The 20,401-nt window shown below is 40.7% G+C and overlaps 2 protein-coding genes across 2 annotated transcripts; both read right to left on the bottom strand.

The window, feature by feature from the left end:
• Positions 1 to 121: 121 nt before the first annotated feature.
• Positions 122 to 1,445, bottom strand: LOC128359356 (P2Y purinoceptor 3-like). Its single transcript, XM_053319849.1, has 2 exons — positions 1,418 to 1,445; positions 122 to 1,183 (listed from the first exon to the last, which is right to left on the bottom strand). The coding sequence occupies exons 1-2, from the start codon at positions 1,436 to 1,438 to the stop codon at positions 122 to 124; spliced, it is 1,083 nt and encodes a 360-aa protein (XP_053175824.1). The 5' UTR covers positions 1,439 to 1,445.
• Positions 1,446 to 3,526: 2,081 nt separating this feature from the next.
• On the bottom strand, positions 3,527 to 20,401 carry ano5a (anoctamin 5a). The gene is made up of 20 exons (XM_053319689.1): positions 20,294 to 20,401; positions 17,158 to 17,225; positions 11,922 to 12,029; positions 10,541 to 10,609; positions 9,964 to 10,248; positions 9,407 to 9,526; positions 9,128 to 9,243; positions 8,899 to 9,033; positions 8,665 to 8,770; positions 8,471 to 8,531; positions 8,029 to 8,180; positions 7,119 to 7,193; positions 6,494 to 6,722; positions 6,176 to 6,354; positions 5,968 to 6,065; positions 5,409 to 5,539; positions 4,999 to 5,204; positions 4,695 to 4,888; positions 3,970 to 4,075; positions 3,527 to 3,757 (listed from the first exon to the last, which is right to left on the bottom strand). The coding sequence occupies exons 1-20, from the start codon at positions 20,361 to 20,363 to the stop codon at positions 3,527 to 3,529; spliced, it is 2,739 nt and encodes a 912-aa protein (XP_053175664.1). The 5' UTR covers positions 20,364 to 20,401.

Below are 20,401 nucleotides of genomic sequence, written 5' to 3'. Positions count from 1 at the left end.
ATAGTAGATTTATCAAATTGCACCAATTAAAGTATACAGGCGATTAAACAAATCACATAAATGCTTTAATACAGTTTCATTGTGTATGATATTAGACAAAGAACATTATTAATGTACATCTTTAGGACCTAGGTGCAGACAGTGCACACACAGGACTGACAGTAGCCATCCGCTGATTGTTTCTCACCTTCATCCGGGTCTGCTTAGATATCATTGAGGCTACCTGCATGCCGGGACACCTGGGAAATAAGACCGCAAAACTGCCACGAAACTCCCTCTTGAACTGGTGTCCTATGAAGCAGCTGAACAGAGGGTTGACGCAGGTGATGAGGCTGCAGAAGCACATCTCCAGGGCGAAGGCCAGATCTGCAAGGCGCCAGGAGGAGGGGTCGCCAGGGTAGACTGTTCGCATCAGGATGGCCACGTTGCGGCTCAGGTGGTAGGGCAGGTAAAACAGGGCGAAGAGGACCAGCGCTGCACTCAGCACCCGCCTCAGCCGCCTCTTCTTGTTGTGCGGGTCGTGTCTGCATGACCGGCGGCGCAACACTCCGACGCTGCGCAGGCCGCAGTAACAGATGGAAAGCAGCGGGAAGAGGAAGCCGATGGTGGTGCAGAAGAGGGAATAGGGGAGGGTCTCCCCGTTCTCACTCAGCAGCATGTACAAGGTGCACACGGTGCGGTTGCTCTCAGGGCAAGTCTGGATCAGAGTCATAGTGGCAACAGGTATGCTGAAGACCAGAGCGACCACCCAGACCAGCACACACAGCATACAGGTCTGCCTCCGGCCCAGCAGTACCAGAGAGCGCAGAGGGTGCACGATGGCGAGGTACCTGTCCACACTGATGCAGCTGACGAAGAAGATACTGAGGTAAAAGTAGTTGTGGTAAAGCATCCTCACAGTCCTGCAGAGCGGCAGCCCCAGGCTCCAGTACAGCTGGTCCAGATGGTAGTGGATGAGCAAAGGCAGTGCCAGCAGCCAGGAGGTGTCAACCAGGGTCAGGTTGAAGAGGAACACCGTGCTGCGGGTCCAACGCCGCAGGCGGTGGAAGAAAATCCAGAGGGAGAGCAGGTTGAGGGGCAGCCCGAGCATCAGCACAGCCACGAAGACAGACGGCATCACGTAGAGCTGGACCACCGGTAGACCTTCACGGATGTCCAGGTTACAGAACGCTTCCTCTGGAGGCTGGACAGAGGTTCAGCTTTCATTTAAAGATAGTTTGTATTCCTTCTGATGCTAAAACTTAATTTGTGGACTAATTGCTTGACTTTAAGCAGACAAAACATGAAAGATAGTGACAGGTACACACACTCAACTTGTATTAACCTTTGTGAACAATTAAATACACTAAAAACCATCCTCTGTGGTTCCATATATATGACTGATAGATTTAAGTGTTAAAAATCACACCAAACCTACCTGCACCTGAGTGTTGCCCATGTCTTTGTTTCAGTGGCTTAGCGGTGAGCCAAGTTAAACAACCATGCCAACATATTTTGGTGTAAAACACACCCACCAGTGTGAACAAACACTGAATAGTTATCAGTGTTCTCTCAGGCCATCTGTTATGTCAACAGCAACTTTCATGTCCTCAGGAAAGGAGCGGAGCAAAGAGGCCAGCGTTACACAGTCTGCAGTATTTCTGACACAGAAGTAAAACACTGACTGAAGTTGAACTGCAATTTATTCTTGATTTTTTTTGCTTACACATTTTGGATACAGAACATAATATTACAAAAAAAAGAATACAGAACAAAATGAATGAAAACATGAAATTATAACTTTGAGCATACAGTAAACAGATTCACTTTTTTTGTAATGTAACAGTATAAAATAAAATATTACTAAAGCATAAGAGAGACATAAAAGAGGACAGACGTAATAAAACATTTGCATTTAAAAAGGAAATGTACACAGAAATAACAGAAAACAAAGAATAAGAAGTATTAAGGCATGGACAGGCACTATAGTTTAGATGAGCGCAGGGCAGGAAAAAGGCAAACGTGAACAGTCCAACAATGCCCTCGACTATGTGATCACATCTACGTGCATCTCAAGCAAACTGAAGATCACAACCAGTCAGAGATCTTAACATAAAATTAAAATACTTCAACAGATACTTCTCACATGTTTCTATGCAGGCAGCTGAATAAATATGAAATGTCCTTCATATAATCTCCAAACTTCAGAATGGCATTTAAACTTAATATTAAAATCAAAGCAGGGAACTCCTTCTTTCTAACCTACATGTTACTCTTGTTCCATTTAAATAAATATTATCACACATTACTGCTTCAAAACACTGATAATGAATGTGTGGCATCATGACAACAGTTAGAGTGACATGTTTCATTAAGTGCTTCGTGCAAAATATTTAAAAAAAAGAATGAGTCTTTCCTTTTCTACGCAGACACAGCTGAGGAAACTAGAGGCACAAGAACTGGGCGATGGCTGATGTGCTTTGTGTAATGGAACAAACATAGTTCAGTAGATGGGGGCAAGCTTTCATTAGCTCCGACGTGCTGGTAAACAGAGGCACATTAAAAAAGGGATCTCTTCGTTCTCGGGGCTTTCGCTTCTCATCTCCAGGAACAAGGACTCGCTGTCAACAGTCAACACGCACCAGCTGCTGAACGACTGGCTAACGCAGCACAAAGCCTCCACTTACTCACAGCAGCGCACGTTTCTCTTCATAAAAAGCTACTTAACTTCACATGTCAGGTTTTTGGCCTGGAGAAACCGTCGGGCTATTATGAGATCAGAGTAAAATATGTCAAATCAGGACAGGGAAAGGGAAGATAATAGTCTGGTTAGCATGTGTTACATCTGTGCTGTGCCCTAAATGCTGTAAATAATACCATGCTCACATTGATTGCATTAACTGTAAAAAACAAAACAAAAACAAAAAAAATGACACTGGAACCCTTCATACAGCTACACAAGGGGGAAAAAAACCCTCAAAATGAACAAGCTCTCAGTTTCCAAATTATATTAACTGTCATTTGACATATAAAAACAATGAGTGTGTGATATATTAAGGCATCCAGTCTTTGGTAACTCATAGTGGCACTTAAAATAAATAGTTATGTATAAAACCAGATGAGTAGCCTGGCTTAGACACAGTGTTATATATAATTTCCTCTTTTCTTCCTTAAAGAAACTTTTGATTATCCTCAGCACAACAATTACAATAAAGAGTGAAAAGTAGTATGAAACAGAGGTTTAAATTCAAGTGTTTCAGCATGCGTGGAGACTTGGTCTTTCACCTGTGTGCACTTGCACTGTCAGCAGATTAGTAGACAAGGCATAGCTGAGAGTTGAGGAAACCTGTAGTTCCTTAATAAAAGTTGTTTTTGTGTGTGTGTGTGGGGTGTGTGTGTGGTGTGTGTGTGTGTGTGTGTGTGTGTGTGTGTGTGTGTGTGTGTGTATCGCATTGATAACAGGAACTACAGCAAAGTGAGTCACTATCATAATACACAAGCAGGGAAATTTACATCACCATGGCTGATTGACCAGCAGCTCGCTGGGCTAGAGACACTCTGGCACCATTTCATTTTTGGATATAGACGGATAAATCATGGGCGTGCAGTTACACTCATTGCTGCCGACTTGGCTGAGTTGGATCTTCAGCTTCTCCACTTCATAGTTGTGGAGATACTCCTGGACCAGGTAACGCTCTCTCTTTACTCGAGCCCTCACATCAGAGGGAACATCGGGAATCATCCAGGCAACAAAGAACTTGACCAGAAACACGACGTGCTGTAGGAGGAAGAGAAGTCAACAGGTTGGTTTTGCTTGCAGCAGTAAGAGCTGCAGTAGTAACACACAGACTTTGTATTGCATAATATGAAAAGTGTGTGGGAGAAAGGAGATCACTATTCACAACTACTGCCCAAGGTAAGAAATAAAAGGCTCAGTTCAAGTGGTCAGTAAGTGTTGGTGGTGCCGGTGGAAGCACTGAGGCTCGTTACCTCCATGATGATGATGAAAGCCAGCTTGGCAGCCAATATGTGCCAGAACTGCATAGTGTGGGCGTACTGCTTCTCATGGCCAGGAGGGTAGCGGTAATCACGATACCTACAAAGAAAGAAGTTGTCAGAGACTTGAATTTAAAGCAGATTTTTATTGAAGGTCAGATTCAAGAGTCAAGATGGTTAATTAGCATTCTTCAGTCAACTGTGCAAAGGTGAAGGAAATACTAGTTACTCTAACATGGTGCAGACAACAAAAAATCTATAAGTGAAATCAAAATGATAACATTCAGTATTAACCATAAGTCATTTAAATTAAAAGGGTGATGAAGCAGCTGCATTAAATGGTCAGCAAAGCTGTACCAAAAAGGCTTTACGACAATCAAATTCTTAAGAGAAAAACCAAGTTAAATGAATGAATGTACATTTTTGTTATTGTCAACAAATCCCCCAACAAACAAACAAACAAATTTAGTGCTTGTCTGATGTAATACTGTAACTGTGAGAGAGGCCGGTTGACCTTATAGCAGAAGTGACTCGGGCATAAAAGAGACAGGTGTGAATGGCAATGTGTCTCGGCTGTCCACTTGTGATCGGACCACCCAAGACGCACGTTAATGCCAGGTGTAAACAGGGTCTGTGTGGCTTACTGATGTTTTCACACACACACACACACACACACACACACACACACACACACAAATGAGCCTTGCAAGTACACACACCTGCAATTGGTGATGGAGCTGTTGAACCATGCGGGGTTCTCCCCATCCTCGGGCCTGTTGTCTACTTTGAACTCTGAGATATTGAAAACAGACAAGCTGTTGTTTATGTAGCCTTTCATATTCAGTTCACCGTGGTAGGCATACATGTACACAAGTCGAGGAATCATATCAGAGGTGAAGGCCACAATGAATGCCTGGAAAGCAGGAAAAGAAACTGTCAGAGAGCAAGATGCACATCTGGAAAGAGGACAAAAACACAAAACAGATAAAAACCAATCCAATGCTGCAAAAGAACATCACTCACATTCGTAACAACAGAGAGGACGGCCATCCCATTGAGGATTTCTTGCCAGGCCCCGATGCTGTGGGCCTTGGCTGCCACAGGACGTCTGAACTGAGTGGTGAGCTTCCAGGCGTCCACTCTGACCTCGATGATGTTGTTGAAAAGTGCCAGCAGGGGTGCCAGAGGAAAGGAGGCAACAAACAGCGTGATGAAACCAAACTGGATCACTGGGACAATGAGATGAGGGAAGTTAGAGAGGGACAGCAGTATAGAAACAGCACCATCTGCAGGATCTCAGAGGACACTGTATCTATCTATCTGGACTGAAATTGGACCAAGATGGTCTTCACAGCCTGGCTTTATAGTCTGTCTATAAACATCATTCTTTGAAACTCTACACCTGTATGTAATGGATTGTACTGGATGTTTACCCATTTCCAGGTACTCGTAGAAGAGACCCAGCTGTCCAAAGCTCTGCAGGTCATGGTCTTGCTCCCAGCGGCTGTACAGACTCTCTGGATGGCTTCGTGACTTCCTGCTGCCCCACCAGTTCATCAACCACCTGAAGGACACAGGGGGGCAACAGAGAGCTTTAGGCTACACAGCATAACCTCTGACAGAAATAATAATGGCTTTTCCTGTGAACAATGACTGTCATGAGATGACTGTGTTTCTAAACATAGAACTTGAAATGGATAGAAGGTCAATTTCTGTTTCAATTTTTATTGAAAACTGGTTACGCAGCCACTGATGACTTGATATCATAGTCTTGTAGATTTTGTGTTTAGATAATAACTGCTGACTAACTGTCTTTAACAATAAAAATCTACAAAGAATTAAACAAGACTGCAGCCACAATTAATATAGTTATGAGTTATGTGATTCAGCTGCAAAGCTCTTTAAGAGTATGAATTTAACCCCTTTGTGCCTTCAGTATTCTGTATGCAGATGAAATGTGTTTTGGATGACTGGTTCAGTTGGAGTACTCACGGGACCAGAGCCTCTTGGATGTTGCCCCACACCTGTTTACCAGTCATCACAATTACCAGCTGGGTGGTCAACTCAATCAAACAGCCACCGGGGTCACACTGAATGCACACAGGTTGAGAGAGAGGGACACAAACATGAACTCAAATTCAAGCTCAAGCTGAATTACCAGCATTAATCTTAGAAAAAGTAATGCTGTAATATCTGGTACCTCTTCATTCCTCAGGTTGCTCCACTTGCCAAACATATAAGCGTAATCTCCAGGATAGCCGACAAACTTGCCCTTAAAAAAGGCCACATAGAAGCAGGACGAGTAATAGTTGACAAATTGGAAGAGGAACATCTTCACTGTCAGTTTGTTCTCGTACTCCAGATGGGTCTTTGGAATTTCTGTCACACAGTGAAAGGTGAGAAACATTTTAAATACATAAACCAAAAACACTTTGACAACATCAGTGACTGATGCGTGGAAACAAAGACACAGATATTAAATAATCTGGGATACACCCTCTCTCGCTCTGGTGCTCACCCATGTCAGTGATCCAAACAGCCACTCTTTCATACATGAGGTTGAGGATCATGATGATGACAAAGTTGATGCAGGAGGCGGTGACAGAGGTGGCCAGCTGTGGAGTGATGTAGGGACCAACCACATGCAGATTGGAGGTGGGACTGTCCTTCATGATGCTGGCGAAGGCTGCATATACGGCCAGACGATATGCTATCACTCCCATGATGCAGGCAATGATCAATGAGATCTTCAGGACAGAGACAACAGTGACAACATGAAAGACATCTACACAGTTCACGGATCATCACAAGACCAAAGTACAGTACAAACAACACACTAATTATGTAGTAAGTGCAAACAACGGAACACAGACAGATTTATGGACAAAGCAAACTGAATTATAGCCAACACACATGGTAGAAGTACCTATCAAGCTTGAAGCATGCACACATGGCCACATGTCTCGTCCCATTACATTCACTAACGTGCATTACAAACAATGGTATACAACAGTAATTAATTCTGATCAGATGATATTAGTGGTTATGATATATGGTGTGACAAAAGTCAGACAGTGGAGGAACAGATAGAAGACTACCACAATTTAGCCTATTCAAAATAAAAACAAAGATACTATGCTCACCCAGAACAGGACGGTGGCTCCAGACAGACATGTGCGTGCACACTTGCTTGTTATGGGTAAGTAAGGCTCCATTTCCTACATCATAAGTAAGCAAAGCATGGGCACAAGAGTCAGTCACCCATTGTTATATTCTGAAAAGAAAACTCTACAAGGCAAGCTTCCTTTAATTACCACTAGCTTCAGATGTGAAGCAGAGCTATTTGATATTATTATTTATATCATAGCTATTTATGTGTATAGTCTTTTCAGTCTGGGTCCAATTCTTTCAGCTAGCACTCTCCTGGTGAAGGTATGATTTTTTTTTTTTAAATGTCTTTGAAAGATATTGATCTACCAGACACACAAAATTCAGTGGAGAAGGAAACTCGTGCCTCTGAGTCTTTCCAGAAATGTCTGTTATTCAGACATGACTTCACCACACCCAAAGCTCTACCACACCAAATTGGCATTCCTCGTTCAGTGCCACCCTTACCCAGAGTACCACGGTGGCCCAGCACAGAAACAATTTCCCCATTAGATCTGTAGGAGTCCTGTCAAGAACCAACTCCAGTTCCTACAGATGGGTGGGATGTGGTCAAGACAAATTATAGCACCCCGTTTCTATTTATTTTACACTACCTATTCCTCATTTTCTGAAACCACAGTAGGTCTGGTTTATTTAACTGAGGCAGACTGTTCTTAATCACAGACAAACCAGCTATTTAGTCCTGTAAGTGGACTAATGAATGACTCGAACCAGCTAAGTGTGTAGAACGTGTACCCAATAAATACAAGTGATACTATAATCTGTAATCATTCAAAGTCCTACCAAACATCAGTTCTGCTGGTTAAAGCCTTGTGGAAGCTGCATAAACTTAAAGCTGTATATCAGAACAGTATCATAGATGAAGCTGATATTTCATGAGAGCACCTGAGTGATGCGGTTCATCTTGCGGTTGGTGCACTTGGTCTCATACTCTGGTCGAAGCTGGAGTTGTTGCTGCTCCTCCTCAAAGTCAAACAGATCCCACTCGTACTCGAGACGGGCCTGCCGCCTCTTCCAAAACTCCAGGAACAGCGTCACTGCAGAGCACATGAGCCGTCACACCAGAAGTAATATGACAAAATAATAACATTGTTCAGTTTTATTGAATCTGTTTTTATGACTTTTAGAAAAAGCTTGGCACGGCAGACGCATTGGCTCTTAAAGCATCAACAAATAAAACCACACATATTTACATGGCTAGGGTTACAAAGAATTTTTTTTTGTAATTTGGTTCACCAGTTACATTCAGAGTGAGAGAGACTTTAATTGATGAATATGAGTTCAATAGCTGCCACTAGGTGGTGCACTGGGGGGAAAAAACACTCACCCCAAATCCCCATGAATATGGCAAAAAACACTGTTCCCACATTGTCAAATAGATGTGATTGCTGAAAGAAGAACATGTTTATGAATTAGTGAGATAACTGATTGTTGAGCTTGAGTCACAATCACCTTTTAAATAAATCACATATCGTCAGTAGAACATGAATCATAAACAAAAACAAAGCCAGGATATCTCACCCATGAGGAGTTGCATGTCGAGTTGAGTTTCCAGTAGCTACATTTCTTGTCACACAGCGGACACATGATAATATTGCCTCCAATGTTCGCATCACATATTTCTTTACTGAAGGGAAATAAGGTTTTTTTTAAATAAACATAACAATAACATAAATAATAGAAAGCAACTATTGAAACAATGACATCTGAAAGAACTACAAAAGTAACTACCCACGTATTCTTTTTAAAACTCACCTCCACTGATTGTCATCGTAGGTAAAGACTCCGTAGACGAAACAAAGTGTTCCTACGATTGCAGCAAACAGCAGCATCTCAGTGTAGAACCCCAGCCACGCAAAATAAATACCAATCTTCTCCCCATAATACTTCCTGTTGAGGCAAAAAACACAATTCATGTTGTATGTTTGTTTACCAGACTGATGTAAAAAACAGAACATATGAGGATTTTGCTCTACAGCGTTACCTTATAAGGTTGAGCGGCTGCTCTTTGAAGAAACAAAAGAATCTGGCCCAGTGTTTGTAGAGACTGAACCTTTCACTTTCGCAGTTAGGATCCTTCGATCTTTTCCAATATCTAGACTGCACACACGCAGAAGACACAGTTATTGTTTATGTGTTGTGTAAACACTGCCCCAAACAGGATGTTACTGTTGGAAAGCAATACGTGAACATTCCTTTACTTCTTCCAATGAAAATTAAAAAAAAAAAAAAAAGCCAACAGTTCTCCAAAAAAGAGGCTCACATCGTGCAGCGGGAAGGCAGCAGTGTAGGTGCCATTGTTGAGTAACCTCTTGATTCCCTTCTTGTCTTTATCTCTACATTGTTCATTTACGTATGAACATCGGGCCAGGATATAGTAGACCTTGACACAGAGAGAAAAAGAGGAACATACTGTTTTATTGTTATTCCAAAAATACAATAACAAAGTTGCCTTGTAGAGTAACAGTTTTAAGATAAAGTAAATTAGTTTTTTCACAACAGACATAACCTGCTAAATTTCACTCAATATTCAAAAATGTTCCAAAAATGTGCACATAAAACTACGACAGCATACTGTATTCATAACCAATTCTGTTTTGAGCTGAATATCGAGAACATTTTTATAATTTAAGGGTCACAAACAAAATAAATTTATGGTCAATGTTGAAAAAATAATTTTAAAATATTCTCAAAAAATGGTTAAGATGATTGCACTGCATTTGTTTTACTTTTATGACAAATTTTTGTCCATTGTATATTTACATATAAAAACCAATTTAAAAAAGAAAGAAAAGAAAGTCATGGTCAAAGCATCCTTACTATCCTGTTGCGAGTCGAAGGGGGGAAGAAAGTGTTTTTGTCGTCGATAAGGAAGAAGTCAGACTTGCTCTTGTTGAAGGGAGCCGTGAAGAAGTCCGGCTCAGGCTGCATGATGTGCTCCGGCAGACGAAAGGGAGTGGAAAGCCAGTTCATTGGCATCTCCTTGTGGTTTGTGATGTCGTTGACCTTGAACGGGACCTTGATCTTTAGGACTTGTGCGTAGGTGGCCAACACTTCCCACGGAGCATGGACCTTAACAAAATACGTTCTTCCATCTTCTGACTCCTGTTGATTATTACAGTGAGCAAAATGTTACAGCATCATGAGTGCAGGGCTACTGATGACAAACTAATTCAGTAATGAACAAGTAAATGGTTTGTTGACTAAAAAGCATAAGGTACAATGTTTGCTTTTCTGTCTTTCAAAACACGTTTTGTACTGATTCATAGTTAAAGCACAAAACCTTTCTGTCTTTTTGTCTTTGTAAAAACAAGTAAAAAACAACATCAAGAATATGACAAACATACACACATGGATTTGGGTACACATAATTAGATCAGTAATCAGTGGCTCTTACTGATTTATCTTCCGTCTCCAGCTCCAGGCCAACATTTTCCAGATTGGCTTCATACACCTTCCTCCTCTCCTTTAGAGGAAAAACAACAATGTTTTAATCTGTGTCATTTCAGTTTAAGGCCTTTACTGCCACAACAATATACAACAATGACAGTAATATTTATTATGTCTCCATAGTTTGTACCCACAAACTGTACTGGCATAATGTATAGAAATGTGAAATTAAATGTGATGATCTAATTCAAATCAGATTGAAACCTACAAATGTGCTAAAGTTCAATTAAAATATGAAGTAAATCCAATAATAACTAATGTTATCAAGTCAACGTGAGGTGAAACATCAAAATATCAAAAAGTGGAAATGCAACCACAGCCAGTGCAGCAGTAGCAGAAGTGGTACGAAACAACTAAACATGGCTGTATTAACCAGTGTGGACAAGGCGGGGTCAGTTAGCTCAATAGATTGTATAATAACAATCATAGTAGTACAAAAATAGGTAGTGAAAGTTACTGTGGACATGTGATATGACAAACAGTAAGTTAGCATATTGCACTTAGACTTAAGTTTCATGTTTTCACAAATAAGCATGTAGCGTTGCTAATATCACAGCAGTGGAAATTGACAAGCAAACCAAAATTTAAACCCCACTTGTTAGAGCTGAAATTTACAGCCCCATTTTACAACACATGAATAATACACAGGAACTGGCCTCAAGTTTGCCCTTCCTCATACAGTGGGAATAAAAAGGAGTAAATTCCTGGTGGTCACAGATTAGACTGTTGATTAACCGATGAGACGGTAGGTAGTGAGACAAAGGACCTTACTTGCTTGAAGTGTGGTAACACCCAGATATGAAAACTAACAGCCTTGTATCAAACAGCAGAAGCCTTTCAGCAGTCAACGGCTGATACAGACTTGCCAGAAAAAGACATCTGACCAACAACAGTATGCAAACACAGTTGATTTAACTAAGAAAACAGGGCTGTGTGTGGATCTTGGTGAAGAAGTGACCTTATCAGAAAATTCCTTGAGGGGATTACTGATATGAGCTGAGAACAGCAGTTTATTTAACGTTATCAGTGTTGTGGCATTTAGGGTATGCCACTGACTCATACTGTGAACTCTGAGGATATCCTGTAAGAACCAGCTGTTACTATGTACAGCAAGAAGCAACCAGAGAGTGGAAATAACACTATCTGTTCTATTGTGTGATATTTCAGGATTTCACCATATTTAGTTCTGGCCTGAATTAATATTATTCAGAATCACTTTGCTGTGATGGAAACACAACTAAAACAACAGTTAACCAATCCAGAAGTTATTACAACCATCTGTTTGAATATACAACGTATATGTACAGTACCAAGAAGTCACTTCTTACCTGTTTCCTCTCACCATCTTTGTCGTCAACGTAGGACAGGACAAAATCCACCCTGCGCTTTCCATCACGGAAGAACACAGAGTCTTTACTTTGTTGTTGCTTGTCAATCTATAACAAGATAAAACACAGGTCACAATGTTTAAAACATACATATGTATAATATCAGCTCAGCAAGTCTTGGGATGCATTCAACACAGCAGACCAGACTATCAAACGGATGTGTCAGTGGCTAACAGGAAAAACCCAAAAAACAACACACCACACCTGACTGTTTTTCTACAACAACAAACAAAACTGATTATCATGGTTTCACTCACACAAACAGCATGCCAAATGCAGCATATCTATTATGACTCAGAGGTTTCATGCTGCTCATGTCCCCTCTACTGGTTTCATTGGACAGGATGCGAATAGGCTAAAAAAAATCTATGTTGTATCACAGAGTAACATCCAGGAAGATATCCAGGAACCTGTAAATGCTTCATGGCATCAAAAAATCTCAGGTTTAATAACAGCAAGGCAAGGAATATATGGAGAGGACTGCAAATTCATAAATACCACTCTCTACAGAACAGGGAGATCCAGCAGTCATACTCAGGTAAACCCATGCTGTCTTCGTCTACGCTTTTCTGTAAATCCTGGAATCCATCGAGGCTGAAACCACCTGTACTGGCATCTACAGAATGTCAGGTATGAGTAGCAGCTAATGCTAGTCCTGCAGTGGCTGTCTCCTCTGCAGCTTCAGGGCTTAAGGGGAATAAACTGCACAGGAATGCTTCAAGGGAGGAAAGCAAGGTATGGTTGCTTACAGTCAGTGCTGCTTCAGCTGTTCAGAAAGCTAAAAATAACCTCATACCACGTAACTCTGTCATCATTACACATCAGTACAGGCTACCTACATAAGACTGCAGACAATTCAGATATTTAACACAACACTAACAACAACTCTGCCACATCTATGGCTACTGTGCTCTAGTTTTGACCCAGTTTATCCTGTCCTGTGGGTAGGGAGGAGAGGAAGAGCACTTTACCTCCATGGCCCACTCCCTTTATGGTTATGATGCATCAGCGGAAAGGCCGGCTGCCTCACAGAGCAAAATTGACTTTCTCCAGGGAATATGTCCAACCCTGAAAGCCCAGCCTCTCTCTCACTCTCTCTCCCCTGATCTGCCGGCCAGACGTACTCCATCCAGTTCACTCACTAACCAGGACAAGTCCCCACTCGCTCAGAAATCCAGAAAAGAGAGAGGGAGAGAGGCAGAAGGAGAGTGGACAAGGAGACTCCTAATGATGACATCAGCTCACTGGTAGCATAGCTGCCAGCTTGCTAGCTAATGTAATAGGAGCACAACATCAGAAAAAGGGAGGGGGGGGGGGGGGTGATGTCAGTATAGTGTACAGCAGTCTCCATCAGGAGTATCAAGGCCTGCAGCAGTATCTAAAACAGTGGTTCTCAAAGTTTGGTCCAGAGACCTCCAGGGGTCCTTGAGAAGGAATCATTTATTTTCACTATAATTTCATCCTTAAGTAGCACGATGACAGAGTGTATGACTATGTTGTTTTATACACTTTCTGTAATAAAACATCTAAAAGTTAAAAAAAATGAGAAAAGCTGGGAAAAAATCTTGTGTCTGTGATCTAATTGTGTCAGTTTAGGAGTCCTTGATGTAAAAAGTTTGAGAACCACTGTTGCTTAGACATTTATTTACATAATATTTCAGATAACCAGTAAAAGTGAGTCAGCTGAAAAACCAGCTGGCTGAACAAAGTTATCTGCTCTGAGACAACTGATATGGACTGATGAAGGTGAGCCTCAGAAAACCAAAACTGATAACATAAACTCTCCAAAGTGCAACTGGAATACTCTTAATGCCAGTTACAAAGTCAGTGATGTAAGTGCTACAGCTGGTTCCTACTGTACTAACTTTCTACTACTTCATATCAACATGTTTAACTGTTTCACGGTTTTCTTATCCAAAATTATTCATACATTGTAATTATAGCTGTGCATTACCTCCCACACTAGATTAGACCCTGTTGATCAGGCAGGGTGGGAGCTTACTGTAACTGGGATGTCGCTACAGAAGAAACTCTATAATTTGCGGTAATTACAGATCAGCTGTATGGAATCAGTGCATTCGCTGGGACCGGCCTCTGCTCAGTGAAGCTGGCAGCCTTCTATACATTTACCACTAACCCTAACTACTGGGTGTTTTGCATGTCTTTCATCTTAATAAAGGAGGGTAAATGTAGATCATGGTGGCTACTAGTTTCAGGGAGGGGCTTTCTAAAATATTACTTTCAAAGCATTTCTTTTTTTGGACGAAGAGTTCAGAACAACCTATATCAAACATATGTACATACAACACACACACACACACACACGCACACACATACACAATAAGCTTTTCTTCCCGTTCTCGAAAACAGAGAAAATGTATTGATGAGTATCTGCTGGGACGTAATTTCCACTGGTGATGCAGAAGACACCCCACCCCCCCTACCTCAAAATCACACTTTCAAGTGCAAAAGTGCAAAAATCATGTTTAACACGCTACTGTTTGGCCAGAAGTGAATTGAGATGCATTGTAAAACCCTGTTTTACTCACACAAAAAAAAAACCCATGGAGGATAGCGGACACAGACAGCATTTATGTGTCTGGTCTGTGGACGCAGATGGGTTCACTGAATGAACAAGCATCAGTTCATAAAAATGAAATACCAACAGCAGCATTTAAATGTAATGTCTTTCATTGGAGATGTGATAACAAGACATAAAGGAAATAAGAGATTAGAAGACTATTTCATAATCTAGTCCGGGATAATCATATTTTCTGTCTAGACCTGTTGATCCTCGGCTAACGTTGACTTAGCCAACATTGACACACTCTTGTTAAGTAACTCTGTTACTATACCAACACTGGCTGGTGCCAGCCCATCACATACTTCCAAAGGGGAGAAATAGCGATTTGAAATGGTTGGTTGTAAAACAGCATCATTTTTCTTTTAACCTAGCCTGAGTTGCACACAGATTATATGTGCTATATAAATGCTTCAGTGATTTTGGTTTGTTGATAATGAAAGGGAGGAGTGAACATGATAAGTGGACACGGTTTAATGAAAAATAAAGTACACTAATAATAATAATAATAATAATAATAATAATAATAATAATAAAACTAACATGATATCAACATGGCTCCAGCTTTCCCATCAGCATTGGTCTACCATGTTCTTCTACATCTTTTCATGTAAATTGTTTTCATATCAGAGATCATGCCCTCCCTGTGGAAGACAGGGAGGGCATGATGACCAACTTCATTATTTCCCAGATTTTGTATTGCTTACTGTGGTCTCTAAATGTGTGTAGAAATGTATTTTTCTGGAGGAGAACCCCCAGGTCTCCCATTTTATTGTGTCCCCTCACTTCTCAAACCAAAGTTGCCCCTTTGCCACCTCTCTAAAGTTCTTCAATGTGATCTTCCACTCGGTTCAATCACCGCCTTTAGGTGGAAGGAGCCAGATCATTAGAAAAGCTTATTTCAAAAGCTGTTGTTATAGAGATGTTGCAAAATTATTCCACGTTTCAGAAAAGTCAGTTACAGACTGCTTAGACCAGATTTCCAAAGAAGAAGAGCACAGTAAAGTCTCTGGTTAGCCACAGCAGTTCAGTCCTATCATAAGCACTGGGCAGGGTAGGATTGCATATACTAAAAGTACACACACATACATGAATGCACTTGTGTACAACCACACACACCCGCACACACACACACACACACACAAACACACACAAATACACAAACAAACACAAACAGCCAGGCAAACGACAAGTACTTTCTACAGCAGAAGTGTGTGTGTGCACTTTCTAATTATGCTCTAACACCAGGCTTTTTATTTTTCTTCAGTGAAGCAGACGGTTATCGCAGGTGAGAACAAAGCAAGTGAAAAGGGCCTTTTCCAATTTTAATGATCTCTCATGATGCTCATGCGGGTGTGTTTCCATTACGAAATGCCTTACAGCAACATGTTCTCCCGAAGCTACCATCAGCCCATTAAGCCACTAAGAAATGTGTATTGATTTCAGCTCAAGTAGTTCAAGCTATACTTTCTGACTGTCTAATGTTGACAGACAAACTCAACACAGGACAGACATTTCTTTAACAAAAAAAAAACAAAGAAGAAAGAAATAAAAGGCTGGCAGGCAGGCAGACATATGCATAAAGTTGCATCACATCACAAGTCTGTTTTACCATGCCATACCCTCGCACGAAACATCAGGAAAAGTGCCCGCTTTCTCCAGAGCTGTGGAGAAAGGGAACCGAGTGGACAGTGAGGGTAAGCTTAAAATTTTGAATTTTAATGCAACTTTGTAACTAAAACTACGGCAGCAACCTTACAGATTTGTAAAGAGTCAAACATCAATACAAACCATGATAAAACACTCATCAATTATTATATTTTATACATCCTTACAGATTATTGTATGTCTAAAAACATACAAGAAAACACCCAGAAAAGCACTACATGTTATAAGTCAGTCACAGTCAACGTCTTGCTCAGTTAAAAGTTTGAGCATTAAGATACGAGACGGCACAAACACGCAGACACAGACACAGCAGCATTCATCTGTGTCCTCGACTGGTGCCTTACCCCAGTCAAAGTACTGATTCGCTCTAAGGTCTGAGCCTCATACTGCGGACTGTCGCTGTGGTCAGAGGCAGTCAGGGAGGCCATGCTGCCGTTGAGAGACTCACAGGTCTCTACACACACATCAGGCGTTAAAAGAGACTTTAAACACAGCGTGGAAAGGGAGAAAAGAGACACGACTATTAGGGTTAACTCAGTCTCTTGTGACATCTGTAGCTTGTAAACTGTCATGACTGGATAAGAAAAAATATGTGATCTCAACTGTTAAGACCCTAAAAAATAAATAAGGAAGGAAGGAAAGGTGGATTTTGCTTGGAAACTGCCATGTTTACAGAAGGTTAGCTGGAGGGAAAAAATAAAACACTTGAGCACAGATTGTTTACACATCTTTCTCAGGAAGTGGGACATAGCTGGTATACATTCAAATCAAACTATTCTGAGGCACATGCAACCATAAATAATGAATAAATTTGAAATGAAATTTATATTCAGATTTTATATCAAATTAAACTCTAAAGTTGTGTTGGAGAAATGTCTGTACGAGGCCGCTGTGTGTATGTGAACGTGAGGTGAGTTTGGTGTTTACCATTGACGGTCCCTGCTGGAACGACTCTCCACTATATGAGTCATTTTGGTGGTAGCCGTTTACATCATCTGAAAGACATTAACATAAAGACGACACATTAAAAATAATATCACCAGTGTTAATTATACCAATATTTCATTTACCCTAAGTAAAACAAGAATGACAAGTGGCATAGACAATCTCAAACAGGCAGGTTGGTGACGGCGAGGTGAAGTTTCAGGCCTATGAACAGCTGCCGACGCTAAAGAGAGGAGCACTGACAGACGGCCAATGTTGTGGTCTATATTTGTACAGCATTTTGTGGCAGTGCTCACACAGGCCAGGCAGCACGAGTTCATAGATGCCGTGTTTCTAAGCTGTGCTACAGGAGTGACACAGAGAAATAAGACTGAAGTCTGGTAACCCCCCTCCCCAGCCCCCACCGTAGTCAGTATGAAAGTCAGAGTTGACTACGTGATGAAATCATGGCTTTAACTACGTTGAAGTTCTCCTTTCACCTGCCCTTCACTGCACGTCACATGTAATTACAACCTTCCATTCTCAGAAAAGGATTTACATAAATAAAAAGGCAGGGCAGACGGAAAAGCAAGACAAAGTACAGCTGGCATCCAGGTCACTTAAAAAAATAAAGCAAAAGCTGGTTTCGGCTCTGTGTCTGTGTTTTTAAATAGAAATGCTACAGTCCTTAATTGATGGTCTCTCTGAGGCTATATTTAGTCTGGACTCAACACGAAAAATGTGCTTACACTGACCTGAAACAAGCAGTGAAACCTTGTAATATGTGAACTCCCTCCCTGCCTTTGTATTACATGCCACTGCACACAAGTATAAGTTGGTGAGTTTCAAAACAAATATGAATGATATTTATGGTAAAAGCTTCACTCCAGAGATTGAATACAGCGCCATTTGTGATGTAGCTATTTTATCTTTTTTTATTTTGTCTGACTTTTTCACTTAACTTGAGTTTTACTTACTCACAGTGACTATGTAAAACAATAAAGTATTTATTTATATGAAAAAAATGAAAATAAAGTTTGCTGTTGTCATTTAAGCAGCATGCTTACTGTATCTTTTGAGTTAAGGCAGCGTGTGGAAGTTTAAAGACATCAGTAGTGACCCCTGAAAAAATCCTTACTGCTCAGTATCGTAAATAGTAGATTTGGACTTAAGGCCTTTAACAATCAACTTTTTGTTTAACCTTCCTTAAAACTCTGTAATAACATAAGACACTTTGATTTTGACTTCTGTAATTGTTTTTCGAAATATATCTATCTTTCACAACATTTGAGAAATCCTCTGAACAGCTGAGCATATTTCTGCATGGTTGAATGCAGTAATGCAGCACTCTGAGTCTTTTCCCACCTAACTAAGCAGCCTCCAGCCCTCCACAGTCAAGGCTTTGTTCAACAGAGAGCAGCTGATCACTGTGGAAATACCACAAGCCTGCTACTTTTTTTTTTATATCACAGCCACCCAACAGACTCAATGGAGCAAACCTTGTGTCCTATGATGTACACAGAGTATGTTTAATACTAGTTATTTCACAACTCAATTGTACTGATCATAAAAAGGAAAAATTACCTATATGAATACAGTTAGTTTAAAGAAACGTGACAGATTTGAGTCACTTAAACTACTCATAAGTGTAGCTGTAGGTCATTTTGTGACCATGTTGCAAGCTTGTAACCACAGATTCAGTAGCTTCACTTCAAACTGTGACATTATACACACATAGTTCGATGGTGTTTTCCTGTGGTAGGATGTTATCTATCACGTTTACAAGTTCCAGGTACTCAGATGAGGAAATGACAAACACACCTGCTGTTATATGCTTTTACATGCATATCTAGACAGTACAAGAGAGATAATCCAAGCTGATCTACATCTGCGTCAAACCACAACAGCAAGTACTCTGCAAATCTGTACCTACAGTATGATCAGTGTAGTTTGAATCTTGATTTAAATATAGGGCACACAAGTTAGAGCTTCAGCTAGCCACATTCAGATTTAGATTGTATGTTTTTGTAAGTTCTGTCTGGAAATAATGTCTGTCTCGTAAAATGTAGCAAATTTTCTGGTATTGAATTAAATATGCAAACGTTACTCATACAGGAGGACTACAGGATATGTAGTTATGATGAGTGGGGTGAGTTAAGAGCTTTTAACATGCTATGCACCTCCATGTCAGATTTTGATTATTACAATTTACGGTTGTGAAGCCGTGAGTGTGATGTAGGCCTATGGAAAACATACACTGTTATGTCAACATACCATAAACACAGAACACCAAGGTAACCGTAACTATAGTTCACGATCCTGCAGTCGATTACTCACTCTTTAGTCTCTGGTGTACTGCGATAATATAATTTTATCTATGCTGCAGCTGAAACATGACCACTTTTACATTGATTTGCACTGATATGGGTTGCTAGAGAGCATCCACTGTAATTCATCCTCAACTCAAGCAACACCATAAATGGCTAAAAACACAGTCTTCCCTCTAAGTGTTTGCTCAAAGTTCCCATTTAGTCAGACCCAACGTTGGATTTTTGGGGCATGTAGTGGTCTGCCGCCTGTTAGTGACAGGGAGTTTCCAGTAAGCAGGCCAGCTGTCAGACACTGGCTGGGATAATAAGTCACTGTTATTTCCATGAAAAGAAAGTCACACTATAAACTGGTTCAAAGGGGAAAGGTGAAAGGTGAAAGATTAAAACATTTTTAACTATAGTTAAGCAAACATTATCTAAAGGTATTTTTAAATGTCTTAAGTGTATAAGTAATGTGAAGTTGGTGGACTATATGTTACTGGCACAGCTGTTCCAGGGGGGAATACCAACATATAGGCCTACCAATGCCATAAATAAATGTGTGCCATTTGGAAATGATTTATGATTGCAATAATGTTTCTGTTTGTGTGTATGCACTTTATATTCCTGTAGATTAACATTACTTAAAAAGACTGTTTTATTAGATTATATATGGTTCTATTCCTTAAAAAGTTAAGCCAACTATTAAAGCTCTTCTCAAGGCTGTAGCTCACTGGGTCTTAGCTGATTTTCCAACCAGGCCTGTCTCTCAATATTGAATATAAATAAATCTGAGGACAAGCTCCGGCTTTTGGTACATAGCTACTCACCATTATAAGACTCTGTCGGGCTCATCTCTATTAAACTATCATCTCCAGTTCTTCCCGTTATTCGCTGCATGTTGAGTCGCTAGTGTTTTTCCAAGCCGTGGCTTTTGG

The sequence above is a fragment of the Scomber japonicus genome, chromosome 5 (assembly GCF_027409825.1).
Source record: "Scomber japonicus isolate fScoJap1 chromosome 5, fScoJap1.pri, whole genome shotgun sequence".
In the NCBI taxonomy this organism is placed as follows: Eukaryota; Metazoa; Chordata; class Actinopteri; order Scombriformes; family Scombridae; genus Scomber; species Scomber japonicus.
The sequence above is the reverse complement of the archived record's forward strand: the minus strand, read 5'-3'. Positions and strand labels throughout refer to the sequence as shown.